We start from the raw sequence: 12,866 nt of genomic DNA, 5'->3' as shown, positions 1-12,866 counted from the left end.
AAGAAGCTAGGATGCTGAAATACACTCTTATATCTGAAGGTGCCTTCTAGCAGTAAGAGGAGCAAAACAACTGAAACAACAAAGACTGAGTTACTTGTAGCCACCACAGTGATTAGAAAATAAGAAAATGGAACATTTGCTGCTCCATTCAATGGTGTGTACTGCTTTGTAAGACTTGGAAGATTTAGAATTTGCACCTAAGGAGGCATTTTTGTCTCTCTTCCTCTTCTGGACAAACATTATTCAGTTATGGCTTGGGGTGACTGAACTGGATTTTTAGAGGAGGACAATTTGGGATAGTCTATTCCAATAAACCAAAGCAAAACTCAGTGGTGTTTTCACAGATTCACCAGTCTGAACACTAAAAATCAACCACCGTGATTATCTAGCTTATCAACCTATGCAACACAGGCCACAGTATTCCTCTCAATAATTCCTCCATCAAAGCCTTATCTTGTGGTCAAGCCAAAGCATATTTTTAGAGGTCCATCCAGAAACCAGCATGACTTTAAAATGTGATTTGTAGCCTTAAAAGATTTCTTGCCCTGTCACACTTCACCTCCTTTAAAGCAAGCCATCTCTAACACCATGAGAATAATTTTGCTCATCATCAGCTGTGCTTGAAAATGATGGGCTTTAACTACAAGGCATGCAACAAGAAACTCTTGCGCAACAGTCCAAAATTTATGTGACCCCTTTTTCCCCTGCACAAAAGCCAATTACGTATCTAACACCAGTGACTCTTCTGTCAACACAAGCAGAGGAGGAAGATGAGGACACCTTCAGGAGATGAAGGAGGAAGAACTGCATGAGAAATATACTCCAGCACTGAACTAAGTTCCTATGCCACCACCATCCAAGCACTTATCATCTGCACAAAGGGCAGAGGCAAGTAACACAGAGGTTACACAAGCAAAGCCTAAGCAGGAACTGATGCTCATAAACACCTCACTAGTCCTTTGTTTTCTGCTTTCATTCCAGGTAAGTCTGTGCCCTACAGAACATGGAGGCATTTGGGCTTTTTGGAACAGTTCTGACAAGGGACTCCCCCGGCCACAGAACATTACTTCACTGGCACCAGCCTCAATCTTAGTCTGGCATTTACTGAACAACATCTGTGCTCTGCCAGTGCATCAGCATTACAGATAGTTACAGTGCTCAGTGTGAGCGAAAAAGCTTGGCTCTCAACTGCTGCATCCTCTGCAGAGACTATGGAAGCAAGTCCCTGTATTTGATTAAGATAAATCCCTGTGTAGGTACATGCTGCTTTACTGAACTTCCTGCAAATGTGACAGCCTCAGCAATGCAGGAGCAGTGAGGCATTCATGCCAAACAGCGCACTCAGGTCTCTGGCAAGAAGCATGGCGTGACCATCTCAAAGGTACTGCTCCTTTCCATGCCTGGACTCAAAGTGAGATGAGACAGCAGCTCAGCATGACAGGTAGTAACATCCACTGATGGCAAAGGCTTGCTAACAAAACTCAGTAAGAGCAGAATGCTCAGCCAGGGCCCTTGCTACCAGTGAAATGGCAGAAAAGTCATTGGAATATGAATGCTGCTCAAAAAAGCAGAAAGGATGAAACACCAAGTATTGTGACCAGAGGAAAACCACCCAGCAGCAGGATTTCCACAGGTAGCAGAGCTGCCCCACATACCCCGTGGTGAATCTGACATCATGACTAGCTGGTGTGGTCAGAGACCTTTGCAAATCATAGCTCTCAGAGATGTGAAGAGGAAGGAGTGACCTAGAAAATCTGGCTACCCCAGGTTTAAAATTTTTTAGCCTTAGATAAGGACAGATATTGATGGTGAGATCAGGGTAGAATGTAACCCTGCAGAAGGATCAAGAGATCTTTACTGAGGCTGGGATTGGAGCTGCAGTCATGGGGGGAGAGAATATTCCCAGGCATCTCATTGTTTGGAGATGCTTCGGAGGGTGGCCTCGAGGTCAGAGACTCAAGGAGGCACTGGAACCCAGGAGCAAGGGGACACAACTTGAAGGGTACTGGACAAATGAATGAGAGCGTGTGCAAGCACAGACTTAAAAGATGTTCACAACCAGAGCAAAACTAATTCTCTTGAGATCAGCAATGCAAGAACAACCAAGATGCAGCTCTGTGGACTGCTGTCACTAGATCAGATCACCCAGCTTTTCTGCCGGGAAACAAAGCCCTTACCATGACTCTCTTGAGTTTCTGCTTTATGTGGCAGCAGGGGTTTGAACACACAACTGAAACGCTGCCAGTTTATCAGCATCTATCCCCTGGCAGGCCTGTGTCATTAAGCAGAGGAGGGACAGGCTCCAGCTCTAACAGCATTAGTGAAGCTCCAGTGGTCTGCTGGGGGAAGCAGCCTTGCCTCCGTGCAGACACACTTCCCTCTGTGCACAGCCTGTTCTGGGTTGCTGCAAAAAAAAAAGAGCATCAAACGGGAGGATCATTTCTGTCTGGCATGGGGGAGCAAAGCCATTTTTATGGCAGCTCTCCTCCTCTTGTCCCCATTCTGCTTCTGATTGCAGAATGAATGCTGAGCCCTCAAAGTCCCATCACACAGCAGCTCTGGCACATGCTTACATCTTGGTTTGTCATTTCCCAGTAAGGCCTCTCGCCGTAGGACATCACCTCCCACATCACAATGCCGTAGCTCCAGACGTCGCTGGCAGATGTGAATTTGCGGAAGGCAATTGCTTCAGGGGCTGTCCATCGAATGGGGATCTTCCCTCCCTAAATGGAAAAGAAATGGAGAAAAACCCCAAAAAACAGATTGCAGCGGAGGGCAGAGAACATGTGAAAAAAGCCGAAACAGCTCTTCTCAGAGCACCAAGGGATGTTATTTTCTCTCTGGAAAGAGACATTGAATTTTAAAGTAAATCTGTTTGACAGCATGGGGCCCCTTTCCACATTATCTCAGCCCATAAGCATTTGTAGGCTGCCTACTAATTGGCTGTCCTGAAGGTTTGTTGTTTGAATGCTGGGACATGTATAGGATCAACATCTCAATTATGTTGCACGGGTTGGTAAGGGAATACAGTTCTTCCATTTCTGAGGGTGAGAGGGGAGGAACAGACAGTTCTGAAGCTGAGGAAGACTTTGATCTAACAAGGGTTTCATGCAAATTGCTGCGGAAGTAATTCCCTTTTCTTCTTTTTTTTTTTATTTTTTATTTTAATGCAGTCCTGGTCCTGCAGAGAGATCTGTGTAGCAGGCACAGAAATCTGTGTGTGCAAAGACCAGCCTGCTTGGCCTCTGCTGTGGGACTGAAAATGATGCCACAGCTGTCAAATGTGCTTTGCTGTTTCCTCTTCTCCTTTCTATCACTTTAGAAATCAAACTTCAGATCAGCTCTGAGAAGGGAAGGGGGAAGGAAAGGAGAATCAGGATTAAGGAATAGTTTTCTCATTGGGTTTAAAGAGTTGTGTCCCTTGATTTATATAAAAAAATATTTTACTGTGAAGTCCTTTCCTCTCAGTGTTAAATATTGGAAGGTCTCCCCGAATGCCCCCTAACAGTGTTTGTTATTGGAAAAAGACAGGATTTGGAACACGTTTTCAAAGCAACTTTTTTTAAAGTCTCTTCCCATAATCACTTATTCACAGGCTCAGCAGCGCATGCCTTCAGTGAAGGGCCAGACTCTCAGCAGTGCCAATTAGCACCTGGCAGCACATGGGAGCTGCAGCAGGGCTGGCCAAGAGCCTCTCAGCCTGCAGGGAAGTGCCAGTCCAGCTGTGCACCGAGTCCCATCACCATGACTGACAAAAGCTGAAAGGCCTTTCCTTTCCACGATGTCTGCAGGATCTGGGAACGTGACTCCAGACAGCTCTCACCAGCCACAAAACAATACCCTTGGAAAAACACAGTAATAAAACGTGTCCAAGGTGTGCCAGTCACTGACATTAATACTGGAGGCTCTCTCTCCAAGTCTGTGCTGATGAGGCTGGGTCCTGCCCATCCCCTCTCTCCAGTGCCAGTGCCACATGGGCATAGCAGGAGCAGAGCACTGAGGCTGGAGCAGCTCTTTCTTGGGTTGGGAGAAATTACTCTCAACTGGGTAATGCTGAGGGAAATGTGCATTATTTGCAATGGGTATTCATTACACACTCACTAATGTTTTAAAAGGGTCAAATTGTTCAGAAGGCCATGGCTTACATCACAGGATGGGTGCTTGAGCAAAGCAATTGCTCTTTCTTCCATTTGGTATTCACCAAAGAGGATAGAGTAGAGCTTGGAAGCACGGCAACTTTGCAAAGTTTGCTATTTGACTCATGTACCCAATGTAAACTTAAGGGTGCTTAATTAAGCTCTATGTTATTTGGCCATTCCCACTATAAATTAAAGGCATTTGCAAAATGAATCTGATGACAATTAACTGCTATCACCTGATCAAACCCTCTTGCACAGTTTAGAGGCTCTGGGTTCATAGAAACTTCTTTGCTAGAGAGCCTGAACACCAAAAAGTGGCAAGAAATACATTTCTCTTGAGCTCAACCATTTTGGTATCCCCGTAACTTACCCTGGTTGTGTATGCTGCTTCAGGGTCATCTTCTAGGACTCTGGAGAGGCCAAAGTCTGACACTTTGCAGACCAAGTTGCTGTTGATCAGGATATTTCTGGCAGCCAGATCTCTATGCACGTAACCCATGTCGGACAGGTACTTCATTCCTGACGCGATGCCTCGTAGCATCCCGACCAGCTGGATGACTGTGAACTGCCCATCATTCTTCTGCAAAAGGAAGGAGACATTTGATGAGTTGAGAGCCTCTGCACCCTCAGCATTGTATGTGCATGAATAAAAATGCAAAGGAAAGTCTCCAAGGAAGGAAACCAGGAAAATTAATAATTCATTACTCTCATGCTCTGACCACGAAGCTTTTCGAAGTTTCACTGTTTAGATTAGGATCTCTAGAGACAAAGCTAAGGAAATGTAGTTCTTTTAACTTGAGATCAAGGAGTGAGCTGCTTCTACTGGTGACTGATAAAGAGACTGTGACTGGGAGTGAACACATGTATAAGGGCACAGGCTGGGCTATTTCTCAGTCAGGCAACTGAATGGCACCAAGTTGTATGGAAATCCTACCTTTCGGGGTTCATGAATACTTGAGGCGGTAGGGGCTCTTCCCCATATTCCCACATTGCATTTCTAACCACTTCCCCCACTCTCCCTTCCCTAGCTCTTACATTTCATGGAAATACTCTGACAAGTCTGGGGTTTGCTATGCTGCAGTATGGATCTGCTGTTGAACCACATGACATTTTGCAGGACAACTTAATATCTTCCACTCAGTCAACTGCCTTCTAAAATAAACATAATATCCTGCAATTTATTCTTAGCTGTTTCTATCATGGCATGCACCAGGTCCTTCATAATGCTGTGTAAATACAGATCAAAGTGACAACTGAACTACTCCTGCCTCCAGACAGCACCAACACCCAGAAAACATGTTCACTGACATTAACCATCTACAAAGAACCCAAACCTTAACCAAGTCCCTGGGGCCCCTGGAAAAAGGATGTAAGTAATACCTTTAAAAATGTATCCAGAGAGCCATTCTCCATGTATTCAGTCACTATCATTACTGGTTTGCCTGAGAAAAAAAAAAAAAGCAAGAGTTTGTTAGGAATTTATCTAAAAAACATAAGCAATAAAAAGTCTTTTAATAGTGTGTCTGCATCTGGATACACAGCCTTGCAACAGTAAATCCACACCAAGACACTGCTGTCCCAGCAGGATGACGAGAGTTGTTCCCAGAATATATACAGAAGTAGGGAAATTGAGGAGGAGGGGATGAAAAAGTAATACCATATTATGGGTGGGGTACAAAGCCGCAGAGTGTTTAAATGATAATTAAGGAGGACGTTGCAAGCTGAACCCAGGCAGCCTTGTTCTTGTCTTCACCACCAAGCTGAAAGCTTGCAGAGGCCAAACTGCAGACAGCAACCTCTTTGGACCCTTCCTGTGAGTTTCAACACCCTGAAGTAACAACAGGAGCCCAACAAGAGCAACAAGGATGATCAGAAGCTTGATCTTGGTGGCCACCAAAACCAAGACAAGGAAAGGATGGGATTGCATTCCTTGTAATTCAAGTAATTCCATGTGACTACCCTTGTAAACATATCTGAAAGTAAGAAAAGGAATATTTACGCTGCAGAACAAAAGCTTGTTAAGTGTGGAATGAGTGCAAGTGGAAATCAAAGTAAAAGTTCTTAACAAAAGACCTGGTCTCCTATTGTTGACAGGAATAATAATGTTTTTCCAAATCTGTTTGATTAGTTTTCATGCCCGAGTCATTTTAATGGTAATTATATATAGTTTTTGCTCAGTTTTTATATCTAATTTCTCGCTAGCTTGCCACAATGGCGTAGCAATAATTAATGTGGTGTGCTCTAGCCCTTGTAAATTCAATGAAATCTTATAAGAACATGTAAATTATTTTTTATTTAAATCAATTTCCATTAGCTAGCACAAAGCACAGACAAAAGAGGAGCTGTCAGTTATTTGTAAAATGCATTACAAATGTCTTTTATAGAGATGATCAGCGAAAGCGGCTGTGTGTCATAACATGCACATGAAGGTAAATACTAAAAATCAGCGCATGTCTTACCATTTAGATAGATCTTAATTTTCCCGTTTTCGATTACCTTAACTATTTTGCCTAATTTACTGCCTAATTATGTACATAACAAAGGTAATTGTGAACTTGTCAATCAAAATACTCATTGCTGTGCAAACATTACCTTTGCAGAATGAAGGACCTGTGCTGCTTCAGTTCTTTTAAGTTACTCTCATAGCTGTTGCCCAAGCTTGAAACTTGCCCTAAATATTACTTTTGATATAAGAAATGCACCTTGGAACCATGAAAAAATATTGCTGAATCCCAAATGAAATGATTGGCCCCATCTTTAAGGATGACAGCCATCTGTCTGGGCACAACATGGGCTGTACATAGCAGGGAGGGAAGATCCCAGGGGATCATTGCTATTGGATGGGAAACATGTCAGTGGCTTTGCAGGGAAGAAAACTTTGGGGATATCTCAAATGTTAAAGTTTTGTTTTGTTTTTAAAAGCTAAACACCCAACTAGCATGGGGTAGCATGGGGTCCCTTATCTCTGACACTTCAAGGCAGCGTTGCAGTGAGAACGGTGTCTTGTTATGCCACCACCCTGGGGGGACCTCCTCCAGACTCCTGCCTTTGGATGCCATCAGAGGAAAAAAAAAGGTAAGATTCCTGGCACTTATGTTTCATTATCTGACTGCTGCAGGTTGGCAGCAATCATGGAATAAATTAACCCCATGTCCAAGAGCATGGAAATAAGGACACAGATAACTTTCAACAAACTAAATTAAAAGTAAACATCAGCCCTTCCAAACTGCTGGGCTGATTCTCTGTGTCACCAGGGCTTCCTCCTGCTGGCACTACATGGTCGTAAAATATATGTGGATGGCACTCATGTCAGTGGTGGGCACATTAATGCAATGTGCACACCATCAGTGCAATCAAATGGGATGCAAATGAAAACTGTCACTACCTTTGTAAAGCAGAAACAGCTGAAGGTTTGTCTGCAAGGGGACAATGATTAGTCCAAATTAACTGAGGTGTGCATTTGAAGTATATTAGTTAAAAACAACGATGTTCATGTTCAGATTTAAAAATGGCTTAATTCAATTTAACTTAATTTACTTCCAAAGTAAATCATGATGCAGCAAAGACATTCTACCCTAAAGATCAGATTCTGCAAAAGGCCAGTGACTGAGATACTGAAGAGCAGAAGTTAAATACTTTGAGAGAGCAGAATACTTTGTGATTCATAAAGGTTGTTTTGGTACATGTAAAAGAAAAGGAAAAACCTATGAAGATGCTACAGATGTCTGCTGGAAAAAAAATTTGAGTACAGTAAACAAACACTTACTGAGCTAATGAGAAGCTCTGGGTGTGTACATCCCCCTGAACCCAAACTCCAGTTGCTCCAAGTCCAACTTAGAAGCAGAGCTCCCTGTGTTTCCACAGCCTTTGGAGCAGACAGCTGCTTTATATAAAAGGCAGCTTGCTAGAGAGGCACATTCTCACTAAAAGTGGGATTTCCAACTATCCCCTGAGGCCCAGCAGCCAGAAAGACTCAGGCCTACGCCAGTAGCAGCTTTCATGGATGTATAATCATCACTCGCTCCCTGCCCAATATTCCACATCCCTGCAGGGCTAGAAATTGGAGCTCTTATGTATTAAGGGTTACACAAGGCATCCCCGAGAGCCTTTGATATTTATTGCATTCTCAGGAGAAATATATATATATATTTATTTATTTTCTCAAAAGTTTTAGGAAATGTAATTTCAAGGAAAAATGCAAGAAAAGGTTGTTGATTATGAAACAGCATTGATTTTGTGGAAGTTGCAAGGACAAACATCTAGAGCCTCTGTATGTTGTCTACTGCAGTTCTGAAAAAGAACTAATGTGGAGACGCTTCCTCTGAGGAATGACAAATGGTACTGAGAGAAGTACATGACCCCAGATGACACCATCTGAACAGGAGCAGCTAAGCAACCTGTTCTGACGCTGCCAGACATGAAGACAGAAGAGGGAAGACAGCCATTCACACTTGTGAAGTTGGTGCTTCTTCACTTAAAACATATCTTAAAATAAAGCAGTTCTTTTCAACACAATGATCCTTGATGCCAATAATGTAGATTCGCCAAGGCTCTAAAATGGACGAGTAACAACAGCTCTACACATTTTCCACTGCCTCAGCACAGCACCTACAGTCTTGTGCTGGGCATGCTTGGATGTGCTGTCCATTTCCCTGCCAGTAATTTGGAGAAGAACTAGGCTGGAAAAGTTACAGAGGGCTGTTTTTCTAACTGAGCAGTCAGACCTCAGTAACTCTCTGCTGGGATGCCCCCAATCCCTCCCACACGCCAGCACCATGGGCATCTCTAGCAGATCCCAGAGGGAGCTTGCTTTAATTGTGATTTTATACATTCCTATCATCTTCATCTACAGTCCTGTTTTCCTTCCCTGCTGCTGGAAACCAAAACTTCTTTTTGGAGAAATTAGGGAAAGTGCATTCACAACAGGCATCACCTAGTTCTTCCTCCCTTAACCAACTCTCCCAACAGCCAGAGCTGACAGAGAGCAGTCCACAGCAAGCTGTACCTACTTTTTGTGACGACACCTTCCAGGTGGATGATGTTGGGGTGGTCAAACTGCCCCATGATGCTTGCTTCTCCCAAGAAATCTCTTCTCTGTTTCTCTGTGTAGCCCACCTTCAGGGTTTTGATAGCCACTGGAAACTCACGCTTTCCCTGCAGCTTCAGCCTCCCACTGCAGACTTCCCCAAATTCACCTTCAGAAGAAAAGAAGGAAGAATGAGATCACACCACACAAAGGGAGAACATGATGTGCCTCTGTCTACAGGATGCAGCACAGCCTTGGCTCATGAAAAGCACAAAGGGCTGCCCTGCATCCATGGATATGGACTGCTGAACATCGCAGTGATGACCATCTCAAACAGCCACTGCACCACAAAGCCAAGTAACTCATAAACACAAGAAAACTTTGAGTAAAAATGTAATTCTCCTGTATTTATAGAGCTGTGTCTTATACTCCACTGGGCTTTTTTCTTATTTCATATTTTTGTCTACTATATGAAAAAGTCTTGTTATATCCTATACCAGTGTCCTGTGTGGACAGCTGTAAAACTGAAACCACTTGCTTTTTAACCTTCCTTTGGTAAGTTACATAGATGGATAGCTGTCAGCCTTTCACAATAACATGTATTTTTATAGACTATAAACTTTTTTACAATTTTATTCCTACCTAGTCCAAAAAGTAACCTAAATGGATTTTTTTCTGGTGAACACTAAATTATATTCAAACCCACAATTTCAGAGGATAGAAAGTACTCCTAAGGTTGGATGCAAGTCTAAACAAATAGCTTAACTGGAAACAAAATGGGAGTTTCTTCTTTTAACCAAGGAAGTTTAAAGCTCTGGACTTTTGCTTATGCTTTTTTAATGTCCCAGGTGACCTCTTATTTTTAATTTTTGCTTCAAGACTCAATGTTGGGGGATAAAAAGGTTCAAATGATAAAAAGAATGTGAAACTTAAGTGACTCCTTTCCCTTAGCATCCATTGAAATAGCTCAGCTGACCATCTGTGACCATTTTCTGACATTTTCAGTTCAGCTCCTGAATTTCAAAGCTGCAGACAATGACAGGTCTGTCCCAAACTTCAGCTGGAACATGCTCACCTTCCCTTGCAGGGTATCTAACAGTTCAAGTATTTCATGGCCCTTCCCAGATCTCTCATGTTAAGGAAGCCAACCCTTCACATTGCTAAAGGTCATGGAATGCATTTCCATACCAGCTCCGATAACTCTTTCAATGGTTATGCATGAAGCTTCAATTTCCTTAGCAAACTCGTGGACAGCTTGATTAGGGTCCTCATAGGTATGGGGGTCGACATAGGTCCTCACTCCAGGCAGCTTAACTGCAAACACAAATTAAACACATTTAATGGCACATGACATCACGGAAAATGGGCATTACACACTCCTGTCCCTTGCACTCTGCTCCGCTGGAAACTTATTTCTATGGTGAAAATGAGCATCAATCTTGAAAAATGACACTTAGTTTATATGTGACATATGTGCAACTTCAGCATATTCAGAAAAGCACGACCGTGCTCAGCTGGAATGATGTGCAGCTAAAAATCCCTTTTGGTACTGTGTAATGGGTTGATCCGGTGTCTGGCAGAAAAGAATCCCTTTTTGGAACTAGAGAAGAACACCAGGAGGAAAAGTACAACTATCAAAATGTTACAGGAGTAACTTGCAAAGCCAGCTGGATGGATGGGGGTTGATGGAGAGCTGAAATAAATGATGCCCTACCAGTCACACATCAGCTAATCAATCGCCCACATTATTTCAGACAGAGTTACTGAGATTTAGAAGAACTGCATATTTGCAGTACAAAGCCCGTGGGTTGTATCAGTATAAATATAATCAATACCAGGCTTTTTCTCCAGGAGTTGAGAGGGGAAAAAGTATTTTCATTATCCATATTATAAGTTTGTTTTCACAATCATTAAGGCTACTCACATGAAGAATTGCTCATCAGTCTAATGAGACAGCTACATTACACTGTGGCTCTTAATTGATTTGCTTCCTGCTGCCTTCATTACATAGCACTAATGGAAATTTGACTTTCACTCATGATATGTTTGCCTTTTCCACCCCAAAAGGCACCTCACTGTTACCCATCCCCAGATCCCACAGCTCTTGATGAAGGAAGGACGGATAGCAACCACAAAATTTACTTTCTAGCATCACCGCAGAGGGGTTTTCTATATAAGGGCATTAACACAGCATTTCTGAAAGTTTCCTAGGTGCAGAGGTGTTATTCCTCACACCTCTGCAGAAGCATCTAAGCTGAAGAGTAGCAGTGGGCTTGGTTCTCAGAGCTAGCTGGGGTGAAGCAAAAGTTTCTAACAGGTATTTTGGACTGATGCATCCAGACCACAAAAATGTTGAGTTTGTATGTGCTGATCAGAAAAAATTAATAACATCTTGATTCACACAGCAAAGAAAGAGGAACAAACCAAAAGGGGTTACTAGAAAGATCTGATGCAAACGTACATATGTGAATAGCTCAGTACAGAAAAACACTGTTCAAATCTTCAGTTCTCTTGCAGCAGGGGAAGGTGGGGATCTACTGCACAAACAATTCTTTTGTGAATTACCAGCAAACCCAGATTTTTTTTTTCCCCAGAAAATCACCTCTCAGTTGAATTTCTCACTACCACAGAAAATCAAAACCGCATATATATGTTTGCTCTTTACTCACTGTGGCCATTATGAAAATGCATCTTTTCTTCTTCTGGATCTTGCTTAGCCTTGCTATAGCCACATCGCCTGGGAAGGAAAACAAAAAACACAACACAACAGAAGAGTATTTTTGTCTCTGGTATGGCAGAACTCCATTCTTTACTTTGAATCACACAATGCACAAAAACCCAGAGCAGTGATGAACCCAACCTCTCTAGCGGCTCTACTGCTGCTGTCCCAGTTTTAGCTCATCAGACTAGCTGCAATTTCCCTAACGGGATTCAGGGCTCAAGGCCCATGGATTTTCAATTGGACTTGTGTTTCCAAATCCCACAGATGCTTCTGAACAACTCCACTCTACCTGACATTTAATGCAGCTATTATTAAGAAGAAAAGAAAGCAGGAGCAGGGAGGACAATGAAAGGGGAATGGGATGAAACATTGGAATTGCAGAAACAAAATCTCCTGGACCGCAGAACTTTTGCAGGTGCTGTGTTGTATGTCTTGCATGCTCCCTGTCATCCACTGTGCATTTCCACAGAACTTTAAATTATGGTATTTGAGAAAATGGCCTTGTGTAAACATCAGCATCTTATACACGTGCAAAATAATGGCTTAAAACCAAACCAAACCAAACCTGTTGTCTCACTTCCTTCAGGTGTCTCCTACATATTGTTGGCTCTGCACAGCATTTCATGCACATCTCCTGTCTTTCCACAGGGGAGCTGCCATTCAGAAATCCCCTCTGCCCAGCCGAAAAATGATGGAAGAAGGCAAGCTGCCTGACCTATCATACTCCCACCTTAGTGCCAGACAGTGCAAGGACAGTGCTGAATACTACCATGGAGTTGCAACAGTCATATGGAAGTTGCATCTCTCCAGGGCATCCCCTATTAGTTTTCAGTTGCTCTTCCCCGATTCTTCATTCTTCTCATTGGTTTTCTCAGTAATATTTTGGCATTAGATCTGAGATCTCCTTCACTTGGACAACCACATGGAAGTCCCAGGGTAACTGCATAGGCAAGAAAAATTGCTACACACACACACACAC

At 42.9% G+C, this 12,866-nt stretch overlaps 1 protein-coding gene across 10 annotated transcripts in view; it reads right to left on the bottom strand.

The window, feature by feature from the left end:
• EPHA5 (EPH receptor A5) overlaps positions 1–12,866 on the bottom strand; it is a 210,898-nt gene that overhangs the window by 34,345 nt on the left and 163,687 nt on the right. For all 10 annotated transcript variants that reach the window (XM_058837670.1, XM_058837668.1, XM_058837669.1 and 7 more), the window contains 6 exons: positions 11,835–11,902; positions 10,354–10,479; positions 9,149–9,334; positions 5,520–5,581; positions 4,510–4,719; positions 2,574–2,723 (listed from right to left, as the gene is read on the bottom strand). In XM_058837670.1, coding sequence (XP_058693653.1) covers positions 2,574–2,723; positions 4,510–4,719; positions 5,520–5,581; positions 9,149–9,334; positions 10,354–10,479; positions 11,835–11,902 — 802 coding nt within the window. The remainder of the gene's footprint in view (positions 1–2,573; positions 2,724–4,509; positions 4,720–5,519; positions 5,582–9,148; positions 9,335–10,353; positions 10,480–11,834; positions 11,903–12,866) is intronic.

This window comes from Poecile atricapillus, chromosome 4, assembly GCF_030490865.1.
Source record: "Poecile atricapillus isolate bPoeAtr1 chromosome 4, bPoeAtr1.hap1, whole genome shotgun sequence".
NCBI classification, from domain to species: domain Eukaryota; kingdom Metazoa; phylum Chordata; class Aves; order Passeriformes; family Paridae; genus Poecile; species Poecile atricapillus.
The sequence above is the reverse complement of the archived record's forward strand: the minus strand, read 5'-3'. Positions and strand labels throughout refer to the sequence as shown.